At 46.3% G+C, this 13408-nt stretch overlaps 1 protein-coding gene across 2 annotated transcripts in view; it reads left to right on the top strand.

Moving 5' to 3' along the window:
* The window catches only part of cntnap5a (contactin associated protein family member 5a), a 110610-nt gene that overhangs the window by 15718 nt on the left and 81484 nt on the right, over positions 1-13408 (top strand). For both annotated transcript variants that reach the window (XR_008833159.1, XM_056426110.1), the window contains exons 2-3: positions 8808-8918; positions 11716-11909. Coding sequence is in view for 1 of the 2 variants with exons in the window: in XM_056426110.1 (XP_056282085.1) it covers positions 8808-8918; positions 11716-11909 (305 nt within the window). In the remaining variant the exon portion in view is untranslated. The remainder of the gene's footprint in view (positions 1-8807; positions 8919-11715; positions 11910-13408) is intronic.

Raw genomic sequence — 13408 nt, 5'->3', positions numbered from 1 at the left:
GAGCACCATCTGTCTGAGCACTCGGGTTCAGGCGGGTTGATGAGCACAGGAGAGCTGGCCCATTGTGCATGGAAATGTCTAAAACACCCAAAATGTGCTTTATGAATAACTTAGAACTGGAAGTGGATGAGCGGGTAGTTTTTGAAAGACGTGTTTTGTTATTTTCAACTTACAAACATTGCGTCCGTATCCTTGGATTCAAAAGATACCTTTTTTTTTGTGATGGTAATCAGAAGCTTTTCATTTTGAAACGACACGGATGTTAAAAAAACCTTCATGTTTGCAGTCATTCATTTGGGAACGGACGTGTTTTCTTTATGAAATGAAAAGCATAGACTGTACGAGGATACCGGGAAAGAGCATTAAAGGATCAGGCCGGCAATATTCTATGTCTTTTTTTTGTGGTCAAGAAATCCCATTAGAAGATGAAAAACCAAACCACGATATTGATCCTGTTGAGTCCGCCGCTAGGGCCTCCGTGACGCGCGCCGTCATTACGTGACACGGGGTGTTCATATTTCGGTGTTCCTGTCAAGTCCACGGTTCACGTAAATGAATAAGAAACTGTCCGTAAGTGATGATGCCACGTAACGTGTGTGTTTGAGCGTTAAGCTAACGGTTACTTTTGGGGAAAAGAACAGCGGTCCGTCCTGGGTGAAAGTCCTGTGTTTGTCAAGCGTCCTCCTTCCCGGTCTCGTCACTGTCACTCCTGATGAAGCGCACAAGAAATTAAAGAAAATGCTTTTACACGAAATTACATTTAATTAATGTTTCGGGAAACTGTGTGAAAATGAAACTGGGCTGTGTAAGAACTGAACACTGGTTCTCATTGAGAAGGTATAACTGGCTTTTTAAGCAGTTTTAAAATAATACAAATAAGTTTTAATCGAAAGATTAAGAGGTTATTTTATTAACGAAACGTGCATGATTTAATTTTTGCCCATCAAAATGACATGTTGAATGACTTTAAACAGTTAATAAATTTCTTATCATCAAAATCTGATGTTTTCATACCAAAAAAGGGGAATAATTAAGAACAACAATTTATTATAATAATAAATTATATCAGCTCAGAATTTCATCAGTGCATCCCGAACTAGATACTTCTTTGAGTAACATTTCCTTAAAAAACCACACAGGCCGACCTTCGGACAATATTTATCCTGAAATTAAACGGAATGTGTGTGAGTGGTTATTAAAGATTCACATGAGCGGTAGGAACCAATCACTTTAGCAGGGTTTTTCCTGTGTCAAAATGGGTCTTCGGTGCTCCCAAAAAACATCTATTCGTGCAGGTCGGGCTGTTGAGTGAGTGATCAGCAGCTGGCCACTCGGTCCATTCGCGCACCTCACAGTTGCGTATTGATCAGACAAGAAGACACGCTTATCAACTCCAGTGTTTCCCCTACTATTATAACAGGGTGAAATCTCCACCCGCCACTCTGTAATTTTCGTCTCCCCCCCGTCAACAACTCTTCTCGGCTCGCGCGCGCCAGAGCTCCGATGCCGGCGCGCGCCTCGCTCAGCTGTGGTTTTTTTTTCCATCGCAGACTTTTTTTTGCCTTAGGCGCTCGGGATTTGTCATAGGCGCTCGGGAAAACGGCTTAGGCGCGCGCCCAAATGTTCTCTATGCAGGAAAAACCCTGTTTAGGGCTGAGTGCAACCGAGCGGAGGGTGGGATTTCGGCCCTTTTACGTGATTAGCAAAAAGAGTAAAATCAAAGGTATGAAATGTGCCTTTATAGATTTAGTTTTTGTTTTGTGAAAACCTCCGAGAGCCACCGTGACACTTCTCTGCCGACCAAAAAAACAACAAAAAAACCATCATCGCTGCACCGGAACCGAAAGGTCCTCTCGCGTCAGCTGGTGTTCTTATGATTTTCAAAAGAGATTAGGCGTTCCCTCTGCGCTCGCGGGTTGACGTGCCCGTGTTTACAGACGCGCGTCTGGCTTCGTTTGGCTGTGAGATTCAACCCCCCCCCCCCCCGACCCCCCGAAGCCTTTCCGCCTCCGGGATCGCGAGTTGGGCTTCAGAGGATTTTCAGTTATCCGGCAGGCCGAGGAGAAGCTTTGCAGGCAAATCATCCTCCATCCATAAGTCTCCCCGACTGACAGCTGGACTCTCGGCTCCGGAACAAAATCTGTAAACAACTAACAGGATTCCGTGACACGGGGAAACTTTTGACTGCACCCACGCACGCACTTCACCGCGAGGACACTTGTTCAACTCCCCACTCGTCAAGGAGCCCGTTACAGCAGCGAGTCAGGGGGCGGAGAAAAAGAGCCATCGAGTCCACATTGGGAGGACGGATGGGTCCAGAAATCACACGACTTTCACCCAGAAGACCTGAGTCCATGTCCGCCACAAGCCAACAGACGTATTACTCATTGTGAGTTATGTAACACGTTATTACGCTGCTTTCCTAAACTTGCCTCCTTAATTACATTACGAAGCGCTATGTGACATTGAGTAATGCACGTACACTACCGTTCAAAAGTTTGGGATCACCCAGACAATTTCGTGTTTTCCATGAAAACTCACACTTTTATTTATCAAATGAGTTGCAAAATGTATAGAAAATATAGTCAAGACATTGACAAGGTTAGAAATAATGATTTGTATTTGAAGTATTAATTTTTTTCTTCTAACTTTGCTTTCGTCAAAGAATGCTCCTTTTGCAGCAATTACAGCATTGCAGACCTTTGGCATTCTAGCTGTTAATTTGTTGAAATGTCACCCCACGCTTCCTGAAGCACCTGCCACAAGTTGGATTGGCTTGATGGGCACTTCTTGCGGACCATACGGTCAAGCTGCTCCCACAACAGCTCAATGGGTTGAGATCTGGTGACTGTGCTGGCCACTCCATTACAGACAGGATACCAGCTGCCTGCTTCTTCCCTCAATAGTTCTTGCACAATGTGGAGGTGTGCTTTGGGTCATTGTCCTGTTGGAGGAGGAAATTGGCTCCAATCAAGCGCTTCCCACAGGGTATGGCATGGCGTTGCAAAATGGAGTGATAGCCTTCCTTATTTAAAATCCCTTTTCCCTGGTACAAATCTCCCACTTTACCAGCACCAAAGCAGCCCAGACCATCACATGACCTCCACCATACTTGACAGATGGTGTCAGGCACTCTTCCAGCATCTTTTCACCTGTTCTGCGTCTCACAAATATTCTTCTGTGTGATCCAAACACCTCAAACTTGGATTCATCTGTCCATAACACCTTTTTCCAATCTTCCTCTGTCCAATGCCTGTGTTCTTTTGCCCATACCAATCTTTTCTTTTGATTGGCCAGTCTCAGATATGGCTTTTTCTTTGCCACTCTGCCTAGAAGGCCAGCATCCCGGAGTCGCCTCTTCACTGTCGACGTTGACACTGGCGTTTTGCAGGTACCATTTAAAGAAGCTGCCAGTTGAGGACCTGTGAGGCGTCTATTTCTCAAACTAGAGACTCTAATGTCAAGATTCAAGATTCAAGATGTTTTATTTGTCACATACACACACAGGGTGTGCAGTGAAATGAAAGTGGCATGCTCAGCAGGAATGTGCAAGGGCAACAAGTACACGCTATTTACAAATAAAAAACAACACAATATTTACAGTAAGTGTGTGTGTGTGTGTGTGTGTGTGTGCCTAAGAGGGGCAGTTGTGTGGGTCTATGTGGGGGTCCTGGTGAGGTCGGAGTTCACAATCCTGATGGCCTGAGGAAAGAAACTCCGTCTCAGTCTCTCTGTTCTTGCAGCGTGACTACGGAGGCGCCTGCCTGACCGCAGCAGCTGAAACAGTCTGTTGTTGGGGTGGTGAGGATCCTTCATGATCCTGCCGGCTCTGGTTCTGCACCTCCTGGTGTACAAGTCCTGCAGGGTGGGAGTGTAGTTCCAATAGTGCGCTCAGCCGAACGCACTACTCTCTGCAGAGCCTTCCTGTCCTGAGCGGAGCAGTTGCCAAACCAGGCTGTGATGCTTCCTGTCAGGACGCTCTCTACAGCTCCAGAGTAGAAGGACTGAAGGATCCTCTGGGAAACTTTAAATTTCCTCAGCTGCCTGAGGTGGTAGAGGCGCTGCCTTGCCTTTCTCACCAGAGTGTCTGTGTTTGTTGACCATGTCAGATCCTCGGTGATGTGGACTCCCAGGTATTTATACCGCTCACCCTCTCCACAGTAGTCCCGTTAATCCCCAGTGGTGAGTACGTCCTCTGTTGTTGTACCCTCCTAAAGTCCACAATCAGCTCCTTAGTTTTGGTGACATTCATGATGAGGCTGTTGTCCTGGCACCAGAGTGACAGATCAGCAACTTCCTCCAGGTAGGCCTTCTCGTCGTTGTCGGAGATCAGGCCCACCACCACTGTGTCATCCGCAAACTTGATGATGGTGTTGGAGCTGAACCTGGCCACACAGTCATGTGTGTACAGGGAGTACAGTAGGGGGCTGAGGACGCAACCCTGGGGGGATCCTGTGTTCAGGGTGAGGGATTTGGAGGTGTGTCTGCCCACCCTGACCACCTGTGGCCTGGCGGTCAGGAAGTCCAGGATCCAAGCACACAGGGGTGTTCAGTCCCAGCTCAATCAGCTTGCCGGCCAGTCTGGAGGGACTATGGTGTTGAAAGATGAACTATAATCAATGAACAGCAGTCTCACATAGCCCCCCCTCTGGCTGTCCAGATGAGAGAGTGTGGTGTGCAGTACCTGGGAGACAGCATCATCCGTGGATCTGTTTGGGCGATAAGCAAACTGCAGCGGGTCCATGGAGGAAGGAGGAAGGCGCAGATGTAGTCCTTTATCAGCCTCTCAGCATTTCATGACCACCGAGGTGAGGGCCACCGGTCGGTAGTCATTCATACATGCTGGAGAAGCATTCTTGGGCACAGGGACAATAGTGGATCTCTTGAAGCAGGCGGGGACCACGGACTCAGCCAGGGAGAGGTTGAATATTGTGGTGAACACTGGAGCTAGCTGGTTAGCACAGGTCTTCAGTACTCGCCCAGATATGCCATCTGGACCTGCAGCTTTCCTGGTGTTCACCCTCAACAGAGCCCTCCTCACACTGTGCTCGGTCACAGAGAGTGTGTGTTCATCCCCAGCGGTAGAACTCACCTCGGCTACGCTAACGGGTTTGTTGTTAGCCGGCGAGCTAGCGCTGTTGTTGCTAGCCTCAAACCGTGCATAAAATGAGTTCAGGTCGTCCGCTAGGGATGCGTCGGCACTCACCATTGCGCGGGGTCTGCTCTGGTAGTTTGTGATAGTCCGTAGCCCCTGCCATAGGCGCCTGGTGTCGCGCTGCTCCATCTGTGATTCCACTCTGTCTCGGTACCTCCTTTTGGCGTCCTTCACCGCCCTCCTCAGTCCATAGACCGCTGCCTTGTACTCGTCCATGTTGCCGGATACAAGACCGGAGTTATAGGCAGCAATGCAGGCGTTCACAGCTTCACGGATGGATCTATCAACCCACGGCTTTTGGTTAGGAAAGACCCTAACTTTTACCGTGGAGACGATGGTGTCCGTTAGCGTTGCTATGAGGCTCATTGCTACTTCCGCAAACTCGCTGACGTCACTGGAACTGGATTGGATCATGTCCCAGTCGACGATACGTAGAGCGTCCTGTAGCTCAGCCTCTGATTGGTCAGACCACCGCTTCACGTTCCTCGTCACTACCGCTTCCCGCGCGATCCTTTGTTTATACTCCGGAAGCAGAAAAATGGCGGCATGGTCTGATTTCCCTAACGGAGGGAGAGACAGCCTTGTAGCCTCTCTTGAATGGCGTATAGCAGTGGTCCAACGTTCTTTCCCCTCTGGTAGCACACGTAATGTGCTGGTGAAAGTTCGGCATGACTTTTTTTAGGTTTGCCTTGTTAAAGTCCCCAGCCACCACCACAGCCGCGTCGGGATACTTGTTCTGATGCCGACATAACACATCATGTAGGTCCGATAGTGCTACGTCGGTGTCCGCTTGTGGTGGAATGTGAGCGGCTGTGGTGATGACCGAGCTGAACTCCCCGGGAAGGTAGAATGGACGGCATGAGATCGTCAGATGTTCCAGGTTCGGCGAGCAGGAACGAGAAAGAGTCTTAATGTTCTTGGGGTCACACCACATGTTGTTTGTCATGAAGCAAACCCCTCCACCCTTAGATTTACCAGACTCTTCCGTTCTGTCTGCACGGAAAACAGAGAAGGACTCGGTTGGGCATATGACTCGATCCGGCACCAGCGGGGTCAGCCAAGTTTCCGTCAGACAAAAGATGTTACAATCCCGCATGTCCCGTTGGAATCTGATCCTTGCCCTAAAATCATCCATCTTATTTTCCAGAGACTGGACGTTAGCAAGAAGGATGCTGGGCAAAGGTGGACGGTGGGCTTGAACTCTCAGTCTGTTCCGAATTCCGCTCCGTTTCCCTCGATTTTTTCGTCGTCTCCCCGTACTTGTCTTCTTGCTGAGTTGTGCACCGGGGCCTCCCACTTCTCTTTCTGCTCTGGTTAGAGCCCGTTGGTGCTGTTCTCTGAAGGGAGTAGTACACACCGCTGTAGGAAATTTTCAGTTTCTTTGCAATTTCTCGCATGGAATAGCCTTCATTTCTAAGAACAAGAATAGACTGGCGAATTTCACATGAAAGTTCTTTTTTTCTGGCCATTTTGAGAGTCTTATCGAACCCACAAATGTGATGCTCCAGATAATCAACTAGCTCAAAGGCCAGTTTTATAGCTTCTCTCATCAGCAAAACAGTTTTCAGCTGTGCTAACATAATTGCACAAGGGTTTTCTAATCATCCATTAGTTTTCTAAGGCGATTAGCAAACACAATGTACCATTAGAACACTGGAGTGATAGTTGATGGAAATGGGCCTCTATACACCTATGGAGATATTTCATTCGAAACCAGACGTTTCCACCTAGAATAGTCATTTACCACATTAACAATGTATAGAGTGTATTTCTGATTGATTTAATGTTATCTTCATTGAAAAAAACAATGCTTTTCTTTGAAAAATAAGGACATTTCTAAGTGATCCCAAACTTTTGAACGGTAGTGTACGTAATGTAGCGTCTTACCTTGTTAGCATAATTTCAGTACATACTGTACGTAGCATAATCCAATACATACACAATTTAGCCTCATAAGGAGTTAGCATAACTTCAATACGTACGTAACGTAGCCTCTTACTAGGTTAGCATAACTTCAATATGTACGAAATGTATCCTCTTACTACATTAGCATAACTTTAATACGTACGAAATGTATCCTCTTACAATGTTAGCATAACTTCAATACGTACGCAACCTCTTACCACGTTAGCATAACTTCAATACGTACGCAACGTAGTCTCTAACTACGTTAGCATAACTTCAATACGTACGTAACGTAGGCTGTTTCACTTCATATCAACCGTACTTATTGTGACCTGAGTTACGATATTTTTCCCCAACCCTAACCAAGAAGTTTTGTCGCCGAAATTTGAACCACAACTAAAGTTTATTTTGAAAAACTTACTCTGGAGTTGCCAAACTGCCACATTTGACCAGCCTGGGAACGCTGACGTCTCCAATCTTTCTCGTGGTTGTTGACGGTTGTGTAAACGGACGAATGAAGGACCGAAGCTTTCGTCTTTCATCGTACGAGCAAATTAAAAGAAGGCGAGTGAGAATTATCCTTCGGGGATGAAACTCGTGAGACGCTTTGACAGATTACGCGAGCGCTGTGCTTGCATAAGGCCCCCGGTTGATAAGATGGCACGCCGCTCTCCTCTTTCCCCTCTATGAACATCTGCATTCGCGGCTCAGCCCGTAATTTGAGTCTTGGACTAAAACAGCGTGATCCACTTCAGTCACACTTGAAATCAGGATTAGAGAAATCTCTTGGCAGGCGATCTGAGAGCAGTCAAATCAGGTCAGTCGCAAACGTTTCGGCGGGGCGCCCTTAAAAGGAGAAGGAGCTCATCGGCGACAGCTCAACGCCGCGCTCTTTGTCTCGCAGATCGACGGCCAATCGGCGCTCCAGATGTGCTCGGAATCCGTCTGAATTTGCCGTAAAGTAGGATCCAAAAAAACAAACAAAAGGAGGAGTAAACCTGCTCGCTGATGGAGAGAGAGCGCGGGGATGAATTGTAATCGGGCCGGTGCCAGTTTTCATTACGCTCTCAAATGCAGGCCTTAATGCGTCTGGGCCGAGGCACACGGGGGGTGGGGGGGTGCGTTTGTTGTTCGACTTGCATGCTCTTATTGTGGCGGGGTGCAGGCTAGATGAGACTGGCAGGTTCAAATCACTGGGCTCCTAATCTGTTCCTGCCCGTTGGACGTGATGTAATCTCACACTGTGGGATTAAAGAAAAAGAACACACACACACATGCAGACACACACATACGTGCAGACACACACACACGTGCAGACACACACACGCGTGCAGACACACACACACATACAGGCACACACACACGTGCGTGCGGACGCACACGAAAGTGAGCCGTGGAGTTTTCCCGTGCTGTTTCCGAGGGTCACTGCATGGGTTAATAGACTGTTTGAGGTATTTGTGAACTGGATAAGTGAGGCCGCTGTTATTCACACACACACACACACACACACATCTCACTTTAAAACTCCCCCGCCAGGTAAAGATGCACTTTGAACCGACATGTTTAACTCCTCCACGATATATTTTCTATTACCAGCCGGATGAATCTGATTTGCATGTGAAATACATTCGATGAACTGAAACTGACAGATGAAGAAAACCACACACACAAACACACACAACCGCACACACACACGACGCACACACGTGCGTCAGAGTTAATGGCCGTCTCTGTTTTCTTTCCTCAGATAATTGCAACGCTCCTCTGGTGTCCACGCTGCCGCAGTCGTCCTTTCAGGGCTCGTCTCAGTCGTCCGCCGCCTACGCCGCTCACAACGCCAAGCTCAACCGGAGAGATGGTGAGTACGAGGGTTTATTACGTGTCCTCCACACTTCGCACGCCGCTACCACGGCGGTATAAAGGTTCTGATACTCGGCACTTCGCAGATGATGGAAATCAGGCTCCGGATGCGGTGAATTAAGTTTAACAATATTTATTGGCTCGTGATCGCGGGTCCGTCCGACCTTTAGCCCCACAGGCTCCTCCCCCTGTAAACACCGGAGAACAGTTTCTGCGTGACCCAGGGACCAGAACGAGAGACCGGACCCCCAGGGACCCTCACCTGGACAGACGCTTATATTAGTCGCCAACAGCCAATCCATTAACTCTTCCCATTTACATTTATCATTTGCATAGAGAAAACAGTCTTTTCCTTATGCTTCATAATACATTCATAATAATATTCTCCCTAATATTTCCTATTAAAATATCTTTCTATATGTATTAATTTAAAGCATAAGACTACAGAATCAAAATAAACTATTACAACCAACAACGGAAACATGTTAAAATAATATTGTTTTTGTCTGCAACGTCATAATATTTAATTTCTAAACGGATATTTTGGCTTTCAAACTAATTGTGTCCATTTAAATTTGTATTATTATTTTGATCCATTTTGCATTCCTGTTTTTTTAAATGACACATTTCATAATAATAATGCGATACTAATACAGTGAAGGGTACACGGCAAAAAATAAAGTACCTTAATCTTTCCCCATAAGAAACAAACTAGAAGTCAAAAATAGGGTTTTATTGTACAGAAAACCAGCAATTTTACAAAGAATGCAACTTTAGTCGACTAAACTTGGAATGCACTGATTAAAACTGAACAGACCAAAAATAACATAAATACTGTCTTTTAGGTAAAAAAAAGACAAATGTCTTCAACTACAAATAAAAAAATTAAGTAAACTTAAAATAAATACAACCCTAACCCATTTAAACACAGCGGTCTGTCCTGGGTGAAAGTCATCCCGTGTCACGGGGTGTTTGTGTCTCTTGGGGTTCCTTCCACGTCCACGGATCACGTAAATGAGAAACCTTAAGCTCTGAAGTGCCACGTAACTGCCGTGTTTAAGCGTCAAGCTAACGGTTACTTTTGTTTACGCTCGGGAACAAGAACAGCGGTCCGTCCTGGGTGAAAGTCCTGTGTTTGTCTCGTGTCCTTCTCGTTACTCGTCTCTGTGACTCGTGACTCGCTCTGCATGGCGCCCACGAGAGGATAAAAAAATTCCCCGTCCGTGTCTCCGATTGCTTTTACACGTAATTACATTTGATGAATGTTTCGCTGGGTGAGAACTGAACACCGGTTCTCATTGAGAAGGTAGTTGTAGAACAGATACGAAGGCTTTTGAAGCGGTTGTAAAAGAGTACAAAGAGGTTTTATTTGAAAGACGGTTATAATAAGAGGTTCTTTATATTAAAAAACGTCCCTGGGCCAGAGGAAAATCCAGGAAAATTGACTTTTAAGTGGATTTTGTTTGCCGCCTTTCTAATTCTCCGACCGCTTAAAGCAGTGTAGCGCCACCTGTCAGTCACACATTCATATGGGGGGGGGGGGGGGGGGCTCCAACTAAACACTCACACCCTTTCATTCACCGAAGGCACCGTCTTTCGGGAGGCCATTTTTCGCGTCTTGCCTGGTTGGAAGACGACCTCCAAACCAATCAATGGGTAACGCTGAATATTTTGGTCGGACAAATGATCGATTTGATTGGCTGCCTGGGCCTTTTACTTACGTCTAAAAACCTGCTTATTATATTTAGGATGGGCATGACCCTCTTCATCGCTCCTTTGATACCTCTCGAGTTACAACGTACACCGGATGGAAGAGGGCCTCCCAAACATTGGAAATCAATGGGTAACGCTGAATATTTGGGTTTGAATTCGAGAATTATTACTTATATTTGAGACAGACATGACCCTCTTAGACTCCGTTTACACGATGGGAAAACGCATATATTTTCATGCGTTTTGGCCTTTCATTTACACAAAAACGGAGGTTTTATCACGGAAAACGATCATTTCTAAAAAAACTCCGGCCAAAGTGGAGATTTCTGAAAACACCGTTTTTGTGTGCGTGTGAACTAAGTCAAACAGAGTTTTAGGTTGTCAAACGTCACAGTATGCGACTAAAAATGCTTCACGTCATGTGAGCGTCCTATGTTTATAGTTGTTTGCTTCGGTGCAAACAGAAACTTTTTTGAAAACGACCTTGTGTGTACGACGTTATTTTTGAAAACGGAGGGGCAGAAATATTCGTTTCTGTAAATACCCGGCTATGTGTAAATGTGGCCTTAGTCGCTATGTTGATACAATTTATCGTCTCTCGAGTTACAACTTACACCGGCTTGAAGAAGACCTCCAAATCAATGGGTAATGCTGAATATTATGACTTATATTTGGAACGTACATGACCCTCCTGTGTAGATCAAACTTTCAGCACCAATGCGCTATGGAGACAACCTTTTTAAGGTTGGAGGATAACGGTTCTCAACCGTCACCAGCAGGTTGTTTTTATCGATTATATGACCAGAAAAGGTGCTTCACTGGTATCGGTTCACCGGAGAGACGACGGACTCTTTGTGGATATTGTGCAGAGGAAGCTCGATGAACACGAGTAAACTCGCATCGCTCTGCACTTCGAGAGTTCTTGAGGACGTTTAAAAAAAGAAAAAAAGAATCGTCTATTTTTACCAAGAAGGGAGACGTCTGACCTTCGGTGTGACTTCACCTGGAAGCCCCTCGGGAGACCAACCCAGGGCTGTATGCTTCTTCTTCTTCTTCCTGAGCATAATGTACCCCCCCCCCAGGAGCAGGAGGCTGGTCCCCCGTGGTGACCGAACAGGAGCCCTGGCTCCAGGTGGACCTCAAGGAGCAGATGGAGGTCACGGCCGTGGCCACGCAGGGCCGCTTCGACAGCTGGGACTGGGTGGGCGGCTTCCTGCTCCTCTACAGCGACACGGGCCGAGCCTGGAAGCAGTACCGGCAGGAGGACGGCGTCGGGGTGAGTGACCGCCGCGGTTCATTGCTTTGGGGTCCCCGGGGGTTCGATGCTCGAGAAACTTCAAGAAAACTGGAAAATAAGACGCTCGATTTTTATCCAATCATGGGGGTTTTTTCAGAGTATTTGATTTTTTTATTGCAATTTTTCATTGTAAATGAAAATTTCAACATATATATATTTTTTTCTGAAGAAGAACATTAACAGAATCCATGGAATGTTATTCTGGTCTGTTTATGATTGAAGGAATGGATCGAGGTTTTGGTAATTGTGCTTTTTATTTGCTTTCTTGAGAGTCTGAAGGCGGGATTTAGTTATCGTAGCTTAGCATAAAGACTGGAAGCGGGGGGGGGGGGGGGGGGAAGCTAGCGCGGCCCGACCCCACATGATCCGGCAGATCTTGTTCGAGCTTAAAGTGACAAAAATACTAGAATTTCCAGTGTGAAGAAATCAAAATAAATTGTATTTCAGGCCAAAGTTACGAGAGGACTTCTAAATGATAGCCACAGCCACCAGACAACTTATGAAGTATTTATAGCATGAATACAGCTTTCATTCATGAGCAGCGTCAGGAATTCAAGGCAGCGATTGTCGAGCAGCGGAGAAAATAAACATAAAAATCAAATATTAATGTTGAAGTTGTGTAAAAATCTGCAGCGTTTGTTGATTACGGCGCTTAAATTACAAAAATGTCAGATCAAATCATAATGAGTTGTAGTGGAGCTCATTTATGAATTAAAACACAGATTTTCCCTCCGTTAATTAGTTTGGAGGCGGGACTTCAGATTTCTTATTTAATTTTTGAAGCACATTTCCGCAGAAAGAAAGAAGAAGCCCCCCCGACTCCCGGTGAACATACAGAGACTCTTTGGTTTCGCCCGAACTCCCAGAATCAGAAGCCATGAGCGTTTCCCCCGCCGCCCCCTAACAGCCAATCAGCTGCCTTGGCTCGCTTCACAGAGGTTCAGCCGTACGTTCCCTTCCGAGATCTCTCCGTCACCGATGTTCCCGGGTCGGTGACGCATGCTCTCCACTTGTTGTTCCTCTGAGGCGTGGGTTGGCGTTGGTTGGTGTGTGGGAGCGGTGGCTGTCAACGCAATTATCGCGAAGGCGCTCGAAGTCGGAGAGGAAAAAAAGCCCGATGGTTGGAACGTGTTGTTAATCGTTTTGTTCCGTCCCAGTTTCGTTACGAGGCTGCTGACGAGGTCCTTCGTGGTTTTTTTATACCTGGTGGTCCAATTAGCGGCGGAACAACGGCGTCATCTTCTTTTTCTTAATCGGGTTGAACAGCGAGCAAGCGGAGACGGCGGGGGGATGTCGGGATTGGTGTCGTTTTTTTTGCTTTGTGTCTTTTAAATGTTATTTCATCTTAAATTATTGCAATTATTTTGTGGTTATTCCTGGTATTATTATTAACAAGGAAGTATGATAATAATAAACTTCCTCGTTCCTATAATATTTTATTTCGTATATTATAACACCAATTTTTTCGGGCTTCACTC

This window comes from Pseudoliparis swirei, chromosome 2 (assembly GCF_029220125.1).
Source record: "Pseudoliparis swirei isolate HS2019 ecotype Mariana Trench chromosome 2, NWPU_hadal_v1, whole genome shotgun sequence".
NCBI classification, from domain to species: domain Eukaryota; kingdom Metazoa; phylum Chordata; class Actinopteri; order Perciformes; family Liparidae; genus Pseudoliparis; species Pseudoliparis swirei.
The sequence above is the reverse complement of the archived record's forward strand: the minus strand, read 5'-3'. Positions and strand labels throughout refer to the sequence as shown.